At 39.4% G+C, this 23852-nt stretch overlaps 1 protein-coding gene across 6 annotated transcripts in view; it reads left to right on the plus strand.

Moving 5' to 3' along the window:
- The window catches only part of ZDHHC3 (zinc finger DHHC-type containing 3), a 37250-nt gene that overhangs the window by 8106 nt on the left and 5292 nt on the right, over window positions 1-23852 (plus strand). For 3 of the 6 annotated variants that reach the window (XM_017837589.1, XM_017837587.1, XM_017837588.1), the window contains exons 2-6: window positions 6803-7132; window positions 9732-9856; window positions 13059-13155; window positions 15055-15136; window positions 16943-17073. In XM_017837589.1, the coding sequence (XP_017693078.1) occupies window positions 6827-7132; window positions 9732-9856; window positions 13059-13155; window positions 15055-15136; window positions 16943-17073 (741 nt within the window). In that variant the 5' untranslated portion in view covers window positions 6803-6826. The other 3 variants (XM_017837591.1, XM_017837590.1, XM_017837592.1) reach the window with 3 other exon arrangements.

Consider the following 23852-nt stretch of genomic DNA (forward strand, 5'->3'; position numbering starts at 1 on the left):
ATAGGTGACGATGCAACAAAGATGGTTTGTATGTTCAGGATTAATATTTCTCTTTTGACATAGGTTAAGTAGCTTGTGTGTATTTAGTCTTACTGGGAAACTGTAAGATTGAAGTGACAGAATTTCTCTGTTCCCCTTGCAGCTCTGATAGGGAAAAAGTTACATTATTTTGTAATGGTTCATACTTAATGACAGTATTATAAAGTACCTTCTGTCTCTGATCAAAGCCTTATTGAGATCACTAACTTTGTGATCAGACCAAGTGAGATTCAAGTCTGACCTCAGTCTCTGTTGTCCTTGTGATTTGTGTCCTGTTCCTAGATATTGCCCCAATTTTGTCACTCATCTATAGTGGTCCAGTGTTTTTGTACCTTGGACAGTAACTACATTGTCTTTGCTCTCCTTTGCTCAAGCTGGCAGCTGACAGGCCTTTTAGGTGGGGGTGCAATCACCAGATAACTCAGACTCTTAGGTCAGTCTTAATTGCATTATCATTTATTTATACAATACATATCTATTAGTTAAACAGAAAGGATGCAGACATTAACCAGGAAGCTGTTACTGTCTGCCCTGAGAGACTGCATACCACAACCATCAGGATAGGGAAACCCCTATGTTTGTAACTGAGAAAACATGGCCTTATTTTCCTTACGGTTCTAATGCAATTCCTCTGGCACTGTTCAAATTGCTTCTTGTCTGGACTGACATAAATTAGGGCAGGACTGAGGGGTTTGTGCCCTATGTGGCTGCATCCCTCTTGAGCCTGTCACTCTCAGCTCAATCCAGGACCTCAGAATAGAGTTTCCAGATCCTACAGGCACCTTCGAGGTAATTTCCCCCTCCCCCTGCTCTCCTTAGGGAGGAGTTCCCTTGATGTATTTATACTCCTATTCAAATGTGTTCTTCAGAAATGCATGACTTCAATTAAATCTTCCCCTCTATTAAGATGCTTCTAGTAAAAATAATAAGAGTATGATTTTAGTGTGATCCGTTTTTACTAAGGTCTTGTTCATGCGTGGCCTCTTCAAAATAAGAAATAAGTTAAAAATAGAAAATATTGATTCATCAATAGAAAATTATGATTCATCAAAATAGTTAATGATATAAACAGTTTTCTAAACTCTGACTATAAGGCATTGTTATACATCCTCTTACTCTCTTCATGTACAGAAAAATGTTATAAAAGGGTTACCATCTGGTTTTATGTACTCTCTTTTCCCCTTTTCAAGGGAGGTAATCCAAGCCTGTGCATTTATCCTCAGGAAACATAAATTTATTTTAAGCCTTGTTATTTTTTAAAGATTATTTTTAATAGATTTAATACAATTGACATACTGATTTCTTTATGCCATTTTTCTTCAGCATGGGAACTGAAACTGTTGAAATTGCATAACTTCAGGAGCCAAAGGTTTCAGGGGAATCTCGAGGTGTTTGTGAACCTCTTGCTAAAAGCACATGGGTAGCTGGTAATGTCGTACTTAGGCTGTAACTATATTCCTTAATGTAGCCGGAATTTCCAGAAGAAAAATGAAAAAGTATCTGTGGTAGGCACAATCCTGTTATCTCCTCCCGGGGTGTCTGGAGTAGGGCTCGCAGCACTGACTTTGCACTGTGATCATTTGATCTGAGTCATCGGGTGTCCTGTAAGCGCAGTGTTAACTTCTGTGCCCAGTTCTTCCCTATTGCTTTTGCCATTTTAACCCAAGAGCAGGTTTTTACCTGTTTGAGGTTTTGAATTGGGATCAGGTTTGTTTTGTTGGTTGGTTGGTTGTTTTTTTTAACCATGTGTAGAGTCACAAAAACATTCCAATGGAGGTACAGCTCTCTATAGCAAATTTAAGCCTGCTAATAATAGGCTTGCTTTTTTTAGCTGCCTTTCATAGACCTGTTAGAAATGTCCCATTGACCCTCCAGAGTTTTGTAAACCAGAGGTTGGAAACTGCCATGCTGATGGATATCTGGATGAATCTGCAGGAGACTGCCAAAAATTCTCAGCATAGCTGGGCTGTTTCATTCCGCTCCTGCTGATCAGATAGGCCTTGCAGGAGCCATTAGGAAACAAAATATATAAATACTGATATTCCTTTATTATTATCCCTTCTAGAAAGTGCTTTGGGAAGTTTTGATAAGTTTGTTGTTAGATTTCGGCTGTATGGAGGTGTGACAGGAGGGAGAAGCATAGGTAAATATCCTGTTAGAAAGCATACTTCCTTGCATGTCTGTTGCAAAGGAAGATTAAATACCCAGTGTTTTAATCAATGCAGTTTTATGTACAGAAAAATGAAATAAACTTAAAAATGGACTCTTGCAGTTTCTGTCTATCAAGTGGAGTTTGTTGGTTTTATTTAAAGGGACATCCTGTCCTGCAGATCTAAACTGCCTACTTTAGCTGTCATGAATATAGTATGACTAGTTATGTATGTTTGCTTCCTTTTGATGATGATTAAAAGTTAACTTTAGTGTTGTCAGCTCTTAAGATACTCTGTGTGTTGTAAAAGCTATTTGGAGTATGCTCGTTAAAGTGTATAAAAAACCAAACCAAGTAACTTAAAAAAATGTCAGTGATCTGCCCCGTCTCTCTTTTCTTTTTTTTTTCCTCCCAGAATTGTTTTTGTTTTCAAGTTTTGTTTAAACTTGAAATTCACGTAGTTTATATGACAAAATGAAAATGTTACCTCTTCCTGAAGTTCGGTGTTAATGGACTTCTAATAAAGGAAATGGTTGCAATGTACTAGTAATACTGTAGTTTTGCAAGTCATACCCATGTGCTTTTGACTTCACTAGCATGAGTAATTACATGAAAATCAGCAGGTTGATGATAATGTTGGTTTTAAGCTTTTTGTAGGTTTTACACCATCAGAACCTCAGGTAGCTTTCAGGTACTTCTTAAGGCTCACATCATTTGTTTGTTCATTTTTTGCACGTTCTTTGGTGGTCACAGGCCATGAAAAACAAGCTTTTTTGGACATGGCTTATAGCAGATCAAAAGACAGTTACTAATTTATATAGGGTGTAATAGCATATTTTAAGTGTTCATTGTAGCAGGAAGTGGATTTTTATTTGCTTTGTTTACATTTCTAATTTGTATATTACATGTTTTTTAGTTGTTCCTGTAATGCCAAATGCCTTCCAGATAAAAAGAACAAGTCTTTGCTCTGTCATGTCATTAAGCTGAATTGATGTGTGTGTTGTCATTGTATTCACACTTACCTAGTGGCCTGTTGTAGCCTGACACCAAGATTAAGTCCTTAAGCCCTTTGCCTACATTGTTTACATATTGTTTGCTCCAGACCAGGAGGGACTGACATATTCTATCTGTGTGATAAATTAAATTCATATGCAGCATGGTTGAAGGGCAAAACAGTTAGGGCAAGTTACTACTTTCTCCCCCCTACAGTATTGTTGTTGTTGTATTATTTATATGAAAATATTTAGTTGGACAGCATAAACAAAAGCAGATGTTTGTGTATGTAAGAACAAGGTATTAAAAAACCCTCTAATCGGGTCATGTAAGAGAGAAGCTGAGACTCTAAGCTCCTATAGATTGACTCTCAAGATAATGAACACTAAAACACACATATTTCTCAAATAAGGTACAGTGTTTATGTACCAATTACTGATTTTTCATTTTGTTGTCTAATGATGCCTGTAAACCCAGCATTAAATAGTCAAGTACATTAAATAACAAATTTGTCCTCCAGCCAGAATTGGAGGTCTGTGCTTTGTCTCATAACTCTGCACTGCAGAAATGAGTCTCCAGACTTTCAGACGGAGGTGCCTTGAGGTTCCTTCCAGCTGTAGGTTACACAGCTATAAGTTTTTCCTATGTTTTCCCCCCAGTTTAGCTCAATATTTCTGAGAGAGAACTGTAGAACTTTTATTGGAGTGAAACCAGTTCTTGCGCTTGCAAGAGAGATTAATTTTTATTTCACTGGTAAAGTGTGCTGTCCAGGACTAAACCCACAGTTTTAATCACTGTGTATTTGTTTAGCTTTCAGTCAGTCTTTGCTAATACTGACTTTGGGGTGACTTGTCAAACTCTGTTAAATAGGAGTTTGCTTTTCCTGTGACTTTCATTCCTTTGCTTTGGGAAACAAAACCTCAGGGGGAAAAAAACCACTCAGAGTCTAGGGAAAAAAACCTGAAAGTCTGTGTTTGGGACTATGCCAATCCTGTTCAGGACTATCCCTGCTCCTGATGTGTCAAGGCTAAGACTTCTGTTTGAAAATCGAAATACCTAAATTACTGTTCTCTTTCTCGTTTTTTAATGCAATATGATGTTACTGTAAACTAAACATTGTTGTCAGGCATGAGTCTTTAATTATGTCAGCCCTGTTTTGAGCTCGCAAACCAACATAACAATTTTAATAAGATTATTAAATAATGCAGTGAAGGTTAACCTGTTTCCTTGAGGGAGGGGAAGGACCGAGTCTTAGAAATGCTGGTTAAGTCTGTGTGAATGTATAAGTACAAAATTGTCCTCACAGAAATTGTGAAAAACTGGAGAAAAGGTACGGATTTACCAGTAGGTATAGATTTATCTGAACTTAGACCACCAGATCATTTGGGTAATCACTGTTTATGAAAATTACATAGCTTGTGTTCCTAAGTATTGGGAGTCATGAGGCTAAATTATAGCTGTGGTTAAAATACACAGTAATTACAATGTGTTATGTGAATTTTATGAATGAGGAGAGGGCTTTTTGTTGTGGTTTTTTTTCTCGCCAAAGTAAATGACATTCTTACAAGGACGTTTTTATCTTGATTTTTCTGTTCTGTTTGATGTATGTATAAATACAAGACTGATATGCTTTAACATTAATCCATGTGACTTTCTTCAGATTCATAAACCGTCTTAAACTTGCTTGGCAGCATACTAAATGCTCAAAGCAGAAAGATAAGAAATACCTAATTCTCCTGGTTTATTTATTTACAGTTATGTTAGCAAACAAATATTATAAATGGTCTAGTTCATCCCCTTCTCTTCACCTAGAAACTTTGTGCTCCTGGCTTTTGACTCTTGCTGTGGCAGTAGCAGTTCCAGTCACCTCTCCCCGATGTCACTCGCACTAAGGCACACAAAGTTCATCACTTCTGCGCTTGGATGTAGTTAATCATCCTGGTCATTAATAACCTTAATCTTTGGCCTTAAAAGACTAATTTTCCTCTTATGAATTTGGTCTTCTTGAAATAATAACTAAAAAGCAAACTATCTTCTTCTTCCCTGTCTGGGTAGGGGCAATAACATTTCCTTTTTGGTTTGCATTATGCAGAATAGAGCTTTCTCCTTGTGCTTGACAGAGCTCAGCAATAACATTTGGAGAGAAGTTCAAGGTCCTAGGTAGTTTTGCAATTTGCTGACTATATTTTCTGTAAAATTTCTCCCCTTTGTATAGGCAACAGTGTAACTTTTTAAACAAGTACAAAAGCAGTTTCAGTATGAACATTTTTGGCAGAAAGCATAATTAATGGTGAACATTGTCTTCGTTTCTCTGAAATAAAATTGCATAATGCACGCTCTTTTTTTGAAAAGCCTGATATGTTGAAATAGCAGGAGGCTGATCCCTTCCGTTCAGGTATATGCAATTCAGTGTATTTGGTAGTAAAATTATTGTAGCCATTTTTGTAGAAGGTGGGTCTTTAGAGGTTGTAGTGTTTTTGAGTGCTTAGAGCACTGTGCAAATACTCTGTGAAGAAGTGTCTTTGGAAGAAGCTGCTGGGTGTATAAAGAGCCTCTTTCAAAGCTTAGCATTCCAGGTGTGCTCAATTATTGAGTGGTGTACATTCACACTGCAAATGGATTGATCCCTTGCCAGAGACTTATGAGCACCTTTTCTGTTTTCTCAAATGCCTATGTTTAGTGGGAGTTACGCTGAAACTACAGTAAGTGCCGCATATACCTGGAATATTACAGTTTCTGGCTCCAAGGTGGACCTTACCCTCTGGATAGACAAGGTGCCTGCAGAGAGGAGAGGACAGGGCAATGTCAGTGTTAGTGCTCTTACTACAGCGGAATGGAGTTGACTAGAAGTGCTAAAGGGGAGGCAAAACAAATACCTTTGAGGGATGGAGCAAAGGTGGTGTGAGAGCCATGGTAAAGCAGAAGACTTCCAAGGATTGTAAGGCCAGAGGAAAAGGTGAGAGTAGGAGACAGCTGTTGCTGGGGAAGACCATCCTTCAGCCAAGACTAGAAGTTCCTGTTGAGATCTTTGCCTGGGTTGCTTCTTGATCAATTCCTGCAAATCTAATTTTAGAGCGGTTGGGTTTTGCAGTTTTACACCAAAGCTGTGAGTCAATGGCTAAGGGGAAAGGATACTTTTTCTACTTGCTAAGTTACCCAGTATCTGTAGGAGAGACCCTTCCCCAGATCTGAGGCAGCAAGGAGGGACCCTGCCAGCTGTGCTAGGTCTTTCCTCTTTTCCTCACATGGCAGTGCCCAGTTCTTGCTTCAGTTCCTGTTGGAGCAGCTCCTCTTGGCTCCTACCTGATGACTTTCTCTTCATTAAAAGAAAGGCTTGTTGCCTTTCCGCAGGGGGAGGTGGAGGTGGCACACAGGTGGACCTAATGTATAATTAAGCACATCTTAAAAGCACTTAGAGAGTCTTCTGAGTAAGAAGTGTTCCGATAAGTGAAAGAGTGTGGTTTCCAAATCCATTATTTCGCGTTTGATTTATTTACCTTTTTTGCTTTTTCAACTGTCTTTCTGCAATTCTGAATTTTCCATGTGATCGCCGTGCCTTTCCGTGAACAGAGGGCCGCATGTCTTGCAGAGCAGTGAACACTGTTTCTGATTCTCTTTCAGATGCAAGTATGGACATAATAGCCTATGATGATTACTCCAGTCCACCGCTTCAGAGATATTGAAAGGACACCAGAATACCTCCAGCCAGAAAAGTGTGTTCCACCTCCTAGCCGCGCTTCCCTGGGAACAATGTGGTTTATTCGAGATGGCTGTGGTATTGCATGTGCTGTCGTTACCTGGATGCTGGTGTTCTATGCCGACTTTGTAGTCCTTCTTGTCATGCTAGTTCCATCAAGAGATTATGTTTATAGTGTCATCAATGGCACACTGTTCAACACCTTGGCTTTCCTCGCTTTGGCTTCACATTTTCGTGCTATGCTGACAGATCCAGTAAGTATACCTCTCTCTGTGTGTCTCGGAAAGAAACAGGCGGTGTTTTTCTTGTCTGCTAGATGTTGGGTAACTCACTCGCCGAGTGAGTGGCAGATTTAAATAATCTTCTGTGTGTCAGCCTGCTGAGTGAGGCTGCTGATGTGGTATGCTAATTTTTCATCCCACTCAAGTCAGAAGCAAAGTCAAGGACCCAGCTTTAGATTCCCAGTGTGTGAGCAGCTCCTCTTTTTCACTGGGAAGGAGAGTGTTTCTCTGACACTGTTTTCTCCCCAGTGGCAGATCTCGTGTTTGTGGCTTGTCATGTCTTGACAAACAGTAAAGCTGGAAAAGCTGGTTTTAGTTGTCTGCCTTGGCAAGTATTGCTTCAGCAGAATGGAGCAGAACGTGCGTTGTTTTGAAAAGCCATGTTACCATCTCTCATTCTCCTGATTTTGTTGAGTGTATTGGACAATGCTGAAATAAATACTGTGTGAGTGTGCTAAGAGCTGTTAGGCAAGTTGGGAAGCATCAGAGTTGTAAGACTTCCTTGTGTGGATCTGTAGGACATTGCTCAGAGAGATCTGATCTGCTGGTTTGTCATCTTTCAGCTAGTGAGAAGATATGATTTAGCAACATGAGGCTAATGCTGAGTGGCCTGTGATGGTTTATTTGCTTAATAATCCCTGGACAGTAGATTCAATTAAAAACCCCATCTCCAATTGTCAGTGGAAGGAAAGACACGCTTAGATTTCTCTTGTCCCCTTCCTCACAAGCGTTCTTGTTGCTGTTGGGAGTGGTGGTGTACCTCTGATATTCTCTTCCTTCCAAATGTCATTTCCTACTTCCAACCTTGTTAAGGTGCCATTAAGAGTTCAGAACAATCTTTGCTTCTTAGATTCCAGTTCTTCCAGAAGCCACAACAGTGCAGAAATGGCTTTATTTGGGGTAATCTCACAATTTATAGTAAAGACGGTTGAATTGCACACTGCTGCTGGGCAGAACTGTAAGCAATAGTTTATGCTCTGAAACTTCTGGTCATTGGACTGGGCTGCAGCAGTTTGTTAGATAGTTTGTGTCCTAAGGGTGGTGGTTGTTGTAATTATTGTATGTTGTGTGGCTTTCATGCCTAGGGACCTTCAAGTCGCTGGGATTATTTTGCAGAGTTACTAGAAACTCTTCTGAAACAAAAGCTGTATTTTGAAACAGGCTACATTGGAGAAGCAGATACAATCTCTATTGAGAGTCATTTGGAAAAGATATGTTAATTCCTAGTGTGAGGTGGGATTTATGTGTGTGGAGGGCAAGAGCCAGTGGGATTTTGTTTCATTTTTTTAATGAGGAATTCAGCTAAATAAAATGCAGAAGGGAAGATACAGAGAAGGGATGCAGCAACATCTGGCAGACAGTGTGAGTCAGGGATTAAGGAAACTGCCAGGACATGGGGAGCCAGGGGCACGTCTAGGATCAGAATGAAACAGAAATCACTGCTGAGGCAAACAAACAAAATTCTTACTATAAATAAATGAACACCTGAGTTCTTCAGAATTGATAGCATGTGTCTCGCATTTCAAGAACTGCTTCTTGCTAAAACATTCGTAAGGTTTTGAGCTTTGCTGAGTGTTGAAGAGAGAGAACATGAGTTGTAGCATTTTGGGGAAGTTGGTTTTCGTAATTTTTTTAATTGGTCAGTCCTTTTGGGAGTTTTTGTGGAAAAAACTATTGCTCTAGAAAGCCTTATAATACTGGTTCAATATGCAGTTCTCTCACTGGTGTGTATCTTTCCTATTTATTGCTGTTAGGACGTTGTATAGATATGTTAAAAAGAGACTGTTCTTTCAGAAATCTGTCAAAATATTACTTCTCTGTTTTTATTTTAATAAAAAAGCCTTAAATTCACAGAAGTTAATTGTACCAATGTACCAGCAGTGATTTCATACAGTATGTTTCATGACTTTTTTTTTAGGGGAGGGAGTTTCTTTGATACAGTTTTTTTGAGCAAAAAAGACTGGAGACTCATGAACTTGGGCTCCTGCAGCAGCAATATGTTACCTATTTAAAGACAGCTAAGAATGTTTTATCTAGTCTTATTCAGGTGGGAAGATTTTTAGTGTTCACTGTTTGAATGTTAGGCCCTAATTTAAATAACAAATACACAGTGGAAGCATAAATATAAATACATGAGGTGTTTACCAGCAACTCTTAGTGTACAAAATGATACTTCAGGAAGTAGCTGCTTGTATTGGAATAAAACATCTGCTGTTTCCAGTTTGTGATACAAAACACTGGCATGATAAATTTGTTGATGTGAAAAGAGGGGTGAGGATTCTTTAATATTTTAAGCTTATGATAGGATTACAAAAGAATAATTGCTTAAGTGAGGATTTATTGGTGTTTAGAAAACCCGAAAAACCCCACCAGAATGATGTTTAAGTATGTGATTCCATATTTTAGTGCCACATTTTCATTTCTTTTCTGAATCTTCTTGCAACTCTGTTGATCTTAGGGAAGTTTTTATTTCTTTCTTTTTCCTCCCCTCCCATAGTTTTAAGTCATCCTGTTGTTCTTAGCAGTTGTAATGTCCACAGGTTAATCTTCTGGTTTATTTTTTTTCCTGCAGGGTGCTGTACCCAAAGGTAATGCCACAAAAGAGTTCATTGAGAGTTTGCAGCTAAAGCCAGGCCAGGTGGTTTACAAGTGCCCAAAGTGTTGTAGCATCAAACCTGACAGAGCACATCACTGCAGGTAAAGTCTTTTCTGAAGACAGCTGTATTAATAAGACCTCAAGAATTATTCACCAGTGTGCCTTGATCTAAATTGTTATTGGAGTCTGAGACTGGAGTGGGTAAATTGAGAGACTGGTATCTGAATTCCGTTGCCAATAGTGCCAGACACATTTAAGTTTCTCTGAAAAAAATCTCAGGCCTTTCCTAACAAATTTTTATCTATAGGACACTGGGGCCACTTCAAGTGAGAAACACTTAAAATGAGTGCTACCTTGGCTCCAGCCTTGTAATTGGCATTCCATAAATTTTCATGTAAACGTGACTTAAAAAGAGACATTATATACCAGAATGCATAGAAATCTAAAAAATGTAATGTCTCTCAGAGGGTCAGTGTCTTTTCCGTTTTTATTTTTATTCACAAACCCATTTGTCTAACTGTGTATTCTATTTAGAAGTGATATTTAAGTTAAAACTAAAGTACAGATAACTGTATATATTTTTTAAGAGCTCAGACTTCCACATTTTTATTGAGTACTGTGACTTTGTTTTGTGCTATGTGATAGATCAGTATACCTACTGATCTGTCATGTCCTTTCTTTTTCTGGTAGGATAAACTTCCCGGAAGAGAGTAACTGGTAGTGAGCTTTTTAGTACTAAAGGCAGTGAGCAAAAAAATAACTACTTCCTAAAATTCTCTTCTGCTTTTAAAGCAAGCGAACCTGCTTTCCAGTAAGTAGTTAATGAGTTTGCACTGGTGTCACTTCCTTACCTCCTCAAAACCCAATACGTACCAAGAGAGCTTGTACCAGGATTACTGCTGATTTGTGCAGTGGTCTTGTGGGGAGGGGAATACATGGTACTGAGCTGAACAAACTTGTTCTGCTGTTTGCATTTTTCATACTTACTTTCAGAGCTTTAGTTTGCAAATGTTTTTCTTTTTTGTTGTTTTTTTATTCTAATCAAAATCAGGAGTTGGTTATTCATCAGGAGCAATGTGATCATGCTTATCACTTATTAATGCTACTGTAAAATCCCCTCTGACAGCTCTTCAATTATGAATGAAACTTCACATCTAAAATACTGTCTTGATGATGACTCACAGCATAGGTAAATGAAGACAACTCTGGCTAAACACAAAACCTCATCACTGTGATCCTTTTTTCTATGCTTTAAGATAAGTTTTTAGACATTAAGATTTGGGAAACTTATCCACTGAGCACTGATGCTGTTGAGAATCTTCAGTCAAAAGGTTTTCTATGGACTAGGAAGATTTATTAGACTTTAACACATCAAGGTTGTGCATATGCATCAGAAGGAGATATTGCTAGTGGTATGCCAGAGGGACCAGGATGTTTTTTGATTCATGTTCTATTTAGTGAGTCCCCTAAGCCCAGTAAGCTAGTCCTGCCAGCATTTGGAAGCTGGGTGGTCAAATAGGGGGAAAGTGTCTGAGACAGGGTAATCCCTGCTGCCTGTACTTTTCAGTCATGGTTTCTATGTTTCTTTTTCCACCAGCTAGTTTCCTGTTCTGCTTGTCATCCAACTGCTTTTGGTATGTGTACAGGGAATAAAACCTCTCCTCTCAGCCTTAGCTACTTCTTCCACATCTGTGGCTTGGCTGCTTCAGGTTGTCTCTCTGGGGAACTAGGACCTAGGAGCAGTTGAAGGGATTGCTTGGGTACTCCCCTGTTTCAGAGTCCAAGGAAGTGTGTGCACATCTACAGACAAGGAGGCATCCTCCTCCTTTACACCACCTGCCCCACCTTCCCCCCTCCTTTTTTTTTTATTTTTTTAAAGCAGTGGTTGATCATTATAATACGAAGCACATTATCTGGCAGATAAATTGTTTTTACTGTGCCAGCTGATTGCAGTCCCCATGTAGCTCAAAAATAATTTCAAGCTGCTTGTTCTGGCAAAATGAGACTTTTCCCGTTTTCCACTGCACCTGGGGCTGGAAGGTAATGGGGTACTTGAGCACACCTGAGGAGAAGCATGTCCTGATCTGGCCCCATGCTGAGAGGCCAGAGCCTGCCTGCCTGACCTTTCATTTAGGATCGGGGTTATAGCAACTCATTTGTTTTTCAGGCATGCAAGTATCCTTGGGGATTACTCCCTCCCACCACTGTTCTGACAGAGAGGTTTTCTATTATTTATTCATACGTGCAGATAAGAACATGTTTTTATTTGAGTTTCCCTTAAGCGTTTGGGTGTTGAAGTTTATTGTTATATTAAGGTCAAAATACTTTTTGTTATAAGAAGGAAAATAAAATTAGCAGAGCGCCCAATCCTTTCTGTTTCAGGGCTGCCAGAATTGTTCTGGAATGGCTGTTTCCTTTCTGGGTCCATTGTTTGTTTGCTTTGGGGTTTTGTGTTTTTTCATATTTGATTTCTGTGCTTGTTCGTGCAATGTGGTATCAGGAGACTGCCTTTCGTCTCCTATTATATGAGAAAGCAGCAAAGAAAAAGACTTCCTTTATTATGTGAATTGAAGCAGTTACTGACTAAGCAAGAGAATGATGTCCAGACAAAGTAATAATGTTTTAATTATTTGACTTCTGGCCACAGTGTGCACGCTGGCAAGAATTTGAATTTTGATTTCATTAGCCTGGTTTTGTGAAGTGCTTTAACATCTAATTTCACCTTGAATGTGTATTGTGGTACTGTCTTCCTGACTGACTGCCACAGCTATTTTATATTAGTATGTGGCTAACCTCGATGTCAAGAATCTTTTCTAGTGCCTTATTTAACTTCCTTTTCTGCAAGTTCCTGCTGCCAGCAAATGTTGGTAAATAAACCGTAGTCTGTAATTAGCAACTCTGAAAAATATCTTTATTCATTACTGCTTTTTGTATCTTTCTGATTTCTCTTTGGTTTTAATTTATGGACATTTTCACAGACAAAATAGGTTAAAACTAAACAAAATCACAGATTTTTTCCATCTGCCCAAATATATTGTTCAAATATTTTTGATATATTTTTGACAGAACAACTGATAAGGTGGCATTAATTTTTGCAGTGGTGATTTGGTATTCTATGGTTCATTTTTAACAGACTTAGTCAAGATAAAAAACCACAAACACAAATACGGTGACAAGTAAATTTTTTAAGATTCAGATTTCACTTCTGATTCTTTTCTGTAGTTTTTTTGTCCCCCAAACCCCACTGAAATCTTATGTTCCTGGAATGAAAAGTGCTGTTAATAAAGACCTCTATTCTTTCAGTGTTTGCAAGAGGTGTATTCGGAAAATGGACCATCACTGCCCATGGGTCAATAACTGTGTAGGAGAGAATAACCAGAAGTACTTTGTACTGTTTACAGTAAGTATTTTGCAAGTGATGCTTGAGGTTGTCCAGTGGGAAGCGCTGAAATGCAGCGTGTAGTCTGTGAGGCAGCTCCCAAGGCTGGCTTTCTCTTCCTTCCTGTTTTGGAAGAACTTTACAGGGAGCTGCTGCAGACTTCTGTTTCACTAGTTAGGGAACACACCCACCCACTCACCCACACAGACCCATCCACCCACAGCAATGGGAAAAAACATCATGGGAAGTATTTTCAAGGTTTTTTTGAGGTTTCTTTTGGCAGTTGTTGAGCATCTATATTGTAATGGGAGTAGTTTATTGTGGCATTGAGCTTTTTGATGCATGGTCCATCCTTTTACTGTGGCTGGTAGGGTCCCAGGCCGTATATAGGGCTCCTAAGCTTTATGGTTGTATGAGTACCTGTGTGGGATCATGTAATAAGAGCTGTTGCTACATCTTAAGTGAGGAGTGGGAAGTCTGCATCCCCTTTGGCAAGAATTATCCACCTTTTAATTGCAAGGGGTTTATTTTTGTACTTGAAAACCATGGAGGTGTTTGACTTTTTGTACTATATCTGTAGCATGAGTAAGAAAACAGCAGTGCACACTTGAATACTGCATATTTCTGGAAGGGTTGAAATGTGTTTCATCAGAGCAAACTGCGAATATCCCGTGGGAGTAGTGTGAACATTACAAGGCTGACTTTCAGTGATGCTCTGTTTTATTAATAAATCTTTTGAGACATCTGCAGGTTTGAGGAAGACTGTTCTCATATTACCAAGTAACAAGGGGGAGATTTTCAGATAAATGGAAAGGCTTAGTGTTCTGTGCTGTGGTTTGCTAGGATGTGGATTACAGAACAAAATTAATCCCGTTTCTTTCCTTTGAGCAAGGTTGTTTTTTCACCTTGAGCGAGCTAGGTGTTTTAGTCCTATCAAAAGGATTTCAGTTTCTATTAAAACTTGACATCTACTTTCAAGCAGACTATATTAAACACTTAATGGAGTTGAGAGAAACAAACTAAGGGTTGCTGGTTTTGTTCTTGGGTATGCTTTTTGAGACCTGAGGAAGTGAAAGAATGGCAGCATACTGAACTGGAAAAAAAAATACTCCCCTATTGCCTTTTACTGCTTCCACAGGGATTTCTTTTAACAAAATCTCTCTCAGTTCTAGTATCTGCTGACCTTTGTCAGAGTTTGTATGTTCAGGAGAATCATATTTTTAGCCCTGTCTTGGTAAATTGTAATGTATGTGTAGTACTGCATATAGTTTCTGTTATAACTTTTTGTTACATACACTTTCTGTTACAAAGCTAAGACCTAGTTTAAAACAAAAAGTATTTACTACCAAGTATTAAAGCCAGAGAGAAATTTTCCATGCAAGCATCTGCCTCAGGGAAAGTGCTTATTAAACAAATACATCATTTTTCTGAGCTCAAGCTGGAAAACAGATAAAGTGCATTTTCTGCTTAAAACAAATTAACTGTTGTTTCTCTGGGAGACTACAGGGCTCTCAAGAGCAAGGATGTAAGCTTTGACAATGTGATACCTAGATGCCAGTGTTACTGTTCTCTGAAAGTTGTGTTGTACATAGGGGAGATAAGGACACTAGACTGAGTGGAAGGCCACTCTGGGACAGGGGAGGCTGAGTTTGGTATCCAGCTGGCTTTGAACTCAGCAATCTCCCTCATATTTGCTCAGAGCTGTTAGTAAGGCCAGAATGAGTCTCTGTAGTCTTGGTATTTGCCAGTTTCATGGTGCTTGTTTAGGGGAGATGGAAGAGTTTGATCGTTTTTGGAGTTGTTTGTGGTTTGGTTTTGTTTTGAAATATTAGCACTTTGCTTTATTTGAAGTATTGGGAAGATGTAGCATTTTGGTCTTTAAACTCACCTGGTACCTATATTACATCCTTTATTTTTCAGATGTATATAGCACTGATTTCCCTGCATGCTTTAATCATGGTGGGATTTCACTTCTTGTATTGCTTTGAAGAAGACTGGACAAGTGAGTACTAACAAAATACCTCATTAAGATATCAGATTAGTTTTTGAGTAAGAACTTATAATGTAGTTTGCTTGTTTCAGAAGAATGCTATCAGGGCTCTGCTGTGCTATCTCTCTTTAAATTTGTTTTAATGATCAATCCTGGAGCTTTATAATTCTTTTTGACCTGCTGGGATCTCTGTCCTGAAAAGTCCTGTTTCAACTTACACCTGATACTGCCTAGGAAAAAGCTGAGATGTAAAGACACCTAACAAGTATGTGTGCAACAACTTACTGTTGAAATGAACACAGCACTAATTTCCTGAATGCCAACACAAGACAAGAGGAATGCATATGCTTTTTTTAAAAGGGTAACGTGAATCATTCTTGCAAGACTGCCAGAAAAACATGCTAACTCAGATCCAAAAATCCACCCTCACAAGAACAAACAATTCCTTTCCAAAAAAAAAAAAAAGGGCAAACCAAAACCAGAACCCAAGCAGCTCAAAAAAGCCAAAATAAAAACTCCAGCCCTCACTCTGAATCAGCCAGTGAGTAAATTTTTATGAAGACAGTCTATATATGTTTTTAAAACCATAAATGGATATAGGAAATCCTCGAGGTAATGCTGAGTCAAACTGCAATCTGTCAAAGAATGTGTGTGCAGATGTATGTGCTGCTTCTGAATTTTTTTGGAAAAGAATTAGGGTTTTTTTTCTTGGAATTTCAGTTGTGTTATTCAATATAATGACTGGGTTTAGTTTATACTATTGCAGAGGACATACGTATGAATTGAGTTTGACAAGGTTGTTCTGTGGTTCAAAACTTTGTAAAACAGCTGCCAGCTGTCACTGAGAACTGCATTTGACTACAGTGGCCAGGGCCATAAAGGGAAGGATACATCAAAAGGTAGTTTCCTTTACCCCCTTTCTCAGAGCCTGTTTGTGTGGGGAAAGCACTTTCCCACCTGCCCCAGGTTTAGGTGGCAGAACAGAGCTGTTATGAGAGATGGATAGGTTGTTGCGGCTTCTTCCCTTTGTGCAGATTGTGTTAGCCCCTGATTATGGTGTATTTGTTAAAGCTTAACAGCTCATGAGAAAAATACAGGCTTTTGGTGAGAGTCTTGGATTTTGAAAAAATCTGGAGATGTTCTGACATTTACAACACTCAACACTATGAGCTTGGCCCTATAACATTTTTCTTCCTCTTCCTTTCTTCTGCTTCTCTTTTGTATTTACCTTCTTGGTTTGTTTTGTTTTTTTTAGCTCTTGCTTGAGTTTGCAGTATAGATTATGAGGAAAAATAAGAATTTGACTTAATCTGACCTTCTTTAGGTCATGGTTTAGAGCAGTTATGAAAGAAGCATACTCTGGTTTTAGGTTGTTGCTACATATCCTCGTGTCCTGACTGCCAGCTTGAGATTTCTAATTGACTTTATCACTGTGGAAAATCTGTTAAGACTAAGGTTTAAGAGAGAAGCTACAGGTGAAATGGAGTAGAATAGAGTCCTAGTCAGTATGCTGGGTAAAAACCGAAATGGAAAAGCAAGTTGAAGTGTTGCAGGGTTTGTGTGGAGTTTTTTTTGTTTTTTATTTGCTCGTTTGTTTGTTGGTTGGTTGGTTTGGTTTTTTTTTAATTGTGGGAGTGATCATTTTATGGTTGAATATCCTCAAGAATGTGAAAACTTCCCTGTGTACTTTTCTGGGAATGGTGACCGTATAATTTATTTGTCAGTTTGAGTATGGAAAACTTGTGGCTTAGCAGGTGTTTTGCAGCTGCTGCATTACTTGATGTCTACCTTTCCAACTCTGTTGTTTTGTCTTCACAGAATGCAGTTCCTTCTCTCCACCGACTACGGTGATTCTTCTCATCCTCTTGTGTTTCGAGGCTCTCCTATTTCTTATCTTCACCTCAGTTATGTTTGGGACCCAAGTACACTCTATCTGCACAGATGAAACGGTGAGTGTCTCACACCCTCTCTCCTTTACCTTGTCTCTCACCATTTGTAGAAACAGTGAAGGGTTACAGGTTTTTACCTCATTGCACAGAAGGTTCATGTACCCCTTGAGGGAAGATCCAGTGTAATAAACTGAGCTATCACAGTGCTGGATTGTGGTCCCTGAAGGTTACTGTGGGAAGTAGTGTATGCCTATGTATTGGCTGGGGTGCTGTGTTGATAGTACCTGCGATAAAGTAGGTATCGGTAACTGGGATTACTCTGTAGAGAGTGTTTTTCCCTATGGATTCAAGAACCTCTTTCTCTTTGCTTTTTCATTGGTATTGTCTGAAACTCAGCTGTGCCCTGATTGTCACTATTTACAGGTTAATGTACTGGAAAGCCAAGATGAGTAGGTGGGGGAGGGATACATATACACAAACACACAGAGACTTCTTTTAGCCTGGAAGATTTTCTAGTTTTGGCTACTCGTTAAATAGTTCAAAAACTCTTGCCAGATGGAAAAAGAAAAGGGAGTGGAGTAGGTTCATGTAAGCCTGCTGGCTACAGTCTGCTGGAAAGCCATCAAATCATCCCCAATTCAAGGGTGGCACAGTAGAGGTTACATAGCAGTGTTGCAGCTCATCCTATATCCCTGCATTTCCCCACTTCTGTAAAGATGGAGCTGGTGACTCCTGGGTGTGTTCCCACACTTGTGAATACTTCTAGTCTTCACCAAGCATGCTCAGATATAATTGAATTGACTGGAGTGGTTGGAGAGAAGTGATAGTCTTAAAAGAGTGACAGCTCTTCTTTCCTCCCCTGCCTCCTTTAGGTTTCTTTCCCCTTGTTTGCCCATGGCCAGTGGAAGCTAGAATAGGTATGTTTGCTGCCATTGGAGAGCTGTGATTGGCGTCATATGCTGTAAGAGCCCATTGCTCCCGCGGTTTTTTTTGCAGTGCTTTTTTTTTAATGCTTGGCTTCTGCAAGAAGCTGATGTTCCACCTGTGGCTCTTCTGTGTTCAGAGGAAGACTTCATTGTTCTTTCTGATGGGGAGCCCCAGGAAGAAGTACAGTGTTCTACGGATCCTGCTGAGCTTGAGTTTGTCAATAAGTGTGTAAATTAGCAATGCTGCCTGTGAAATTATCATTTGAATTTCTCTGTCTTTGAAACCTGTCAAGAATTTTTAGAAGCTGCTTCCTACAGCAGGGCAACCAAATAAGTTCCCTGGATTTTCCCTTTCCCTCTAATTCTGGGGACATATAGATGTTAAAGGAGCAATGCAACAATCTAAAATAAAAAAAAAGTGAAATATGGTCTCCCCCTGTTGGGTCGTGTGTTTTCATTTTTGTTTTCTTTTTTGAATATGTACCCACAAGGATTTAGCTCTGTGGAACATCTCATTGTTGATTTGCTAGCATTGAGCTAGCTGTGTCTGGCAAGCAATCTGTTTTGAGCAGATAAATACTTCCAGGTGAAATTCTTCTTGTTGTGCTCTCTTGCAGTGTTTTACTTCACATTTTAGACAGCAGGGCTGTGTCTTATTCTTTTTTCACCTTTCTCTTCCAATCACTGGGAGACATCATTCCTTATCTTGAGAATGCTGTCCCACCAAGATGGTTCCTTTCTGCCTGAAGGGACCCAGAGCCCTGGTATTTTGCTCTTGTCTCTGGAGGTGGCATTTACCAGGGATCAGCACAACTCCTGCAGTTGACCCGTGTTGTGTTCTTCAGAGCTCCTAGCACCGGTAATTTGAGACACAAAGATGTGTTGCAGTGCATTAATTCATAGCATGGGAGAGACATGTAGGTCAGGAGAAACCTTACCTTGCAAAAGGTGCAGAGTTAAAGAACAGAGTCATCTGCCTGCTGCTACCTGTGGAATAATAATGCTCTACAAGGACTGCACTTGTTCATTTTGCTTCTGTGGCAGCCAGGCATATATGGCTTTCCTGAAAGACCGAATTCACTCTGTGGGTTTTAGACACAATGTGGAATTTTTAATTTTTTTTTTAATGTTTTACTAGTGAATGTTTCAGCTGATTGCTTGATGGCTTATTTTTGTTCTGCCTCTAACCTTTACTAAACGATGCCAGTGATTTCTTCGAATCAGTGTCTTATTTAACCCTTTCTCCCTGCTGTCAGCCCATGCATGTTTTAGCAGTGATTCTAACGACATACAAAGAGGCAAGAGGTAGACTCAGCTACACTGAGCCATGGGCACTTCCTGAACTTGCTTGGTGAATCTGGGAGCATTATAGAGATTATCTTTGGGTTTGTGGGGTTTTTTGTTTTGTTTTGTTTTTTTGTCTGCAAGCTTATAATGGATTCTTCTAAAACTTTTCCATCTGGTTAGCACATGATGCGTTCAGCCATTAAAGCACATACTTTTTGTTTGATTTTAAGTGGTGGGTTTTTTTTTTATTTGACGTCACAGACGATTGGATGTCAGGTCTTAAAATGTTTCTGAAGTATCTAGGACTGAACAAATTGAAATTAATTTTATTTCCAAGGAACACTCTATAGCCTTAATATTTTTTAATATAAAGCAGTGAGAAGAAAAGGAAAGGCAATACAGGTACATTTGTATTTTCTTACTCCATCCTTTGGATAAGGGGTAACTGAGAGTAGACTTCTCCCCGAATCCAGAACTACAAAACCTGAGTATTTGACTGAAAATGTAATATTTCTGTTTTCAGGGAATAGAACAGTTGAAAAAGGAAGAGAGAAGATGGGCTAAAAAAACAAAATGGATGAACATGAAAGCAGTATTTGGCCATCCGTTCTCTATAGCATGGCTTAGCCCATTCGCAACACCAGACCAAGGAAAAGCAGACCCGTACCAGTATGTGGTCTGAGGAATTCTTGACCAGCATTTCCACTAAAATAGAAACATATTACAGCACTACTGTTACAAATTTTCCATGAATGTTTAAAACAAAAAGCAAAGTGAACTTTTTTATGTCTATTAAATGGCTGATAATTGCAGAGAAAAAAAAGCCCTGTATTCCACCATTTTAGATAATTCTATATCTCTGGCTGAAACTGCTGCTGCTTTTCTTTTTCTTTTTCTTTTTTTTTTCTTTTTTTTTTTTTTATCACATTAACTTTACTGGCATTTGTTTCTCTTTGCTTTCTGTATGGCATAACTAATGTGAAGGGGATCCTCTCTTCTCTGTTATGACCCACCTCTTCTGAATAGATTCTCATGCTGTCTCCTGACTGTGATGAGCTCTGTGGATGACATGTGAGTGCCAACAGCCCTACACAGACACCTTTGGACTTCCTGAAGGAGCATGTTGCTCTTTCATAAGTGAACTTAAACAGGGAAGCAGATACTTCGTGTACCAAAAGGTGCAAGACAAGAAGGCAACACAGCAAGAAAGCCAGTTGACCTGGTGATTGTATACAGTTAAAGTACTTGAAGGTTGCCAACACCAATTCCCACCCCCCACTCTTTTTTCCTTCCAGCCACAGAACTGATTCCATCTTTCTGGCATTATTTTGTCTGTTCCCTCCCTAGTGTGCAGGAAATTGTTGCCCTTTTAGGATAACTGTGGCAGATTTAGAAGACTCTTTGGATTATTAAATGCCTTACACTTGCAGGAAAGGAAGAAAGCTAATTTTCAAGTGTTTAGAATAGCAGAATCATGTTCTTTGTGTGTGTTTGTCTTGGTAAATGACTTGATAGAGCAATGCCTGCTAAACAGTGTTAACGTGAAAAAACTGACATGATGCCCAGATTACTATAAAGACTCATATTGATGGGATGTGTAAGTATACCAGGGTGATTAATTCTATATTCTTAGCATTGCCCTGGTTTAGAGCTTTGTAAGTCTTTTCTGATATTTATACATACGTGTGTGTGTGTAAACGCACGCACATATATGTGTAAGTGTTTTAAATTGGGAAATATTTATGATAAGGAGCATGCATGCTGTTATGAACTGTGTGGTGATGGAAGTGGGAGGGACAGAAGGCATTCCAAAAACGGGTAAAGCTAAACCATTCATAACTACAACTGACATCTTGTGTTCTGGCAGGAATTTTTTTATATTTTTGGATTGTGACTCCCATGGGCTCATCAGATGAATTGCAGACAAAGGAAGTATACAAATCAGCTGTGTCTATGACTTCCAAGGAATCTTTTCTTTCCTTGGTTTAAAATAAAATGGTATTTTTTTGGAAACTAACCTGTTTAGACTGCTTCAAAGCCACGGGGAAAGGGAGGGAGATTGGGGAAGGAGAAATTTAATGGATGTCTCATTTTGGAAGTAGTGTGAATGCTGCATCTTTTCAATCTGTCAATGCTTCCATATGGAAAACAAATGCAATAAAACTTTTGCAAAAACTTGTTTGCTGTTCTTTCTTTCTTTGCTTCAAATGTTGGGAAAAATCTGTAATGGTTTTCTGAACTTTCACTTCCATTTGTAAGCAGGCAGAAGCATACAAAAGTCAATTAACTAAGTGATCGGCTTTTAAGTTTAAAAGGGGGTTAATTGGTAATACACTGACCTGTTAATCAGGGGTTTTATGTCTCCACTTGGGAGAGGTTGTAACTCTGATTTTAGTATGCAATGGTGTTTCTCAGAGAATCCTCCCAGCTTAATAATTAAGGGCTGGATCTTTGGCCGGGGTCAGTTCAGCCAGTGAGGCACATGTGTGTGGTAACGTGAACTGGTAGAGAATCCGGCCCTCAATATATCTGATGCAAAATCAGATATACTGAGGGGAGAGGCTTTAGTGACTTAGGCAATTAACTAATGAATGCATCTCTTAGTTCAGTTCACTGCTTTAAAAATTTCTTTGATTATAAATTCTACATTCCTGTTTGGCTTTATTTTAATTAACCTTGTTGGTTATGCATCTTGGAGGAAGATTGGTTATGCTGTTCTGGCATTTTGACCACTGTGGAAAAATGTGTAACTACCAAGTTTTTCTTGTTTCAAACAAATGCAAATTGTTTAACAGCATTATGCAGTATTGATATTTCCAGTCAAACTGTTTTTTTTTTTAAATGAGGCATCATCACAGAAATGCCATTGGTACCTGTCAGGTGTGTGTGTGGCAGTAACTGAGGGTCCTCAGTTTTACTTGAGCTGTGCAACTTGATGGTGCAATTTGAATGATACTAAATGGGAGTCAGTATTAATATGAGAAAGACAAACTGGTTTGCTTCTGTAAAGTATTTTCTTGGGCAGGACAACCCATTTCCAGGTGCTTGTTCTGTTTTAGCTTGGCCAAGAGTCATTGAAATCAAACTCAAATCGGGGTGCTTCTGTATTGGAAAGCTAAGTGGTACTCCAAACAGAAATAAGTGCAAGGAAGTGCTGTAAGAAAAGTCTGCCTTATTCGTGATTTCCGATGACAATGCTTTCAGTGTCTTAACCATCAAATTGTCACAATGCTTGTCTTTTCGTTTTGCTCTTTCATATTTTGAAAATGCATTAAAAGAAATTAATGCATTGCTTCTAACGTGCAAGAGCTGCCCCGCAGATCATTTCTGGGTCAGGCAACGCAGCCCACCATCCTCTGGCACTGGACAGGAGCAGATACTGAGGTCAATAGTGGGAGAAACAGGGTATATCCTCCAGCATCATAGTGACCACAGGTCAACCTTATCTTACTGTTCCCGTGTTTGCAATGATGTACCTCTTACTGAAGTGGAAGTGTCCAGTATTTTATGTTTCTTGGTTTATGTCTTTTTTTCAGTATTGGTTCAAAATTATATAACTTGGAATAGTGAAAGATCATGATGCATTATGGGAAAGATAAACAGCTGTTGGTTTAATTTGATATACAAAATTCCCACTTTCTAAAGTAATGGTGAGAGATTTTATGTAAATATATATATATATTTAAAATAAGTTCCATTAAATAGTAACAAAATGTCTTCAAAAGCTGTGCTTTCCTTCCAGCCTCTTAAATTCTTTTTAAGGCATAACCTCACACCCTACTGACCATGTGGCTGGCAGCCAAATTAGATCAAGATACAATTATAAAACTTGTGCTTATTTTGAATACGTGCTTTGAAGGGATTAGCGAAGTCAGGCTGAGAGAGAGAAAGTATGCCCCTCCCGGGTCTGATGAACTGCTGCCTAATTGGCATTAGCACAGCCTCGGCCTGACCTTGCTTATCTCCTTGGTTAGCAGATGCTGTGTGGAGCAGCAGGTGAGCGATGTTTTTTTTTGGGAGGAAAGGAGGGGTTGCTGCCCAGAAGTGTTCCAAATCTGTATTCCCAGTCTAGATGGCAACAGGGATTGAAACAGATTAAGCACGTGATTGAGGGCAGGGTTAAAGCTTGTGCTGCCAGGGAAGGGTTTAAATGCTTGGTGTCTGTCTCTCCTCCTGCTCTGTGCTACTTGTTTTCCTTCTCTCTAGATACTCACACAGTAAGTGCTGCAGTCGTGGTGCCAGTTTGTTACTAATGCACGGGAAATTTCTGCAGTTCACTAAGGAACAGCCAACAAGCAAAGGTGGTCTTCTGCTTTCAGCTGCTAAAGCCTCTGCCTCCCGGTTGCACAGCCACTGGGTGCTGGAAATGGAGTATCGTGGAGGAAGAGCACATGGTAGTGCTAAAATGCTGTGCTGTGCACGAGCACTGCTCCTCTCCCAGTTTGCCCAGCAGGGAGGTAAGGTCGGACCATGGCTGCAGCAGCACCAAGTGTGGTATCCTAAGGGACCAGAGACTGCAAGGGATTTTTCCCTGGAGCTCTTGAAACTGTACATTTGCAAGCCTGGGAGCAGAGCGAGGGGATGCAGGCCTGTGCTTAGCATTCAAAGTCCTTCAGGGCTTGACTT

The sequence above is a fragment of the Lepidothrix coronata genome, unplaced genomic scaffold (genome assembly GCF_001604755.1).
Source record: "Lepidothrix coronata isolate B3197 unplaced genomic scaffold, Lepidothrix_coronata-1.0 Scaffold306, whole genome shotgun sequence".
NCBI classification, from domain to species: domain Eukaryota; kingdom Metazoa; phylum Chordata; class Aves; order Passeriformes; family Pipridae; genus Lepidothrix; species Lepidothrix coronata.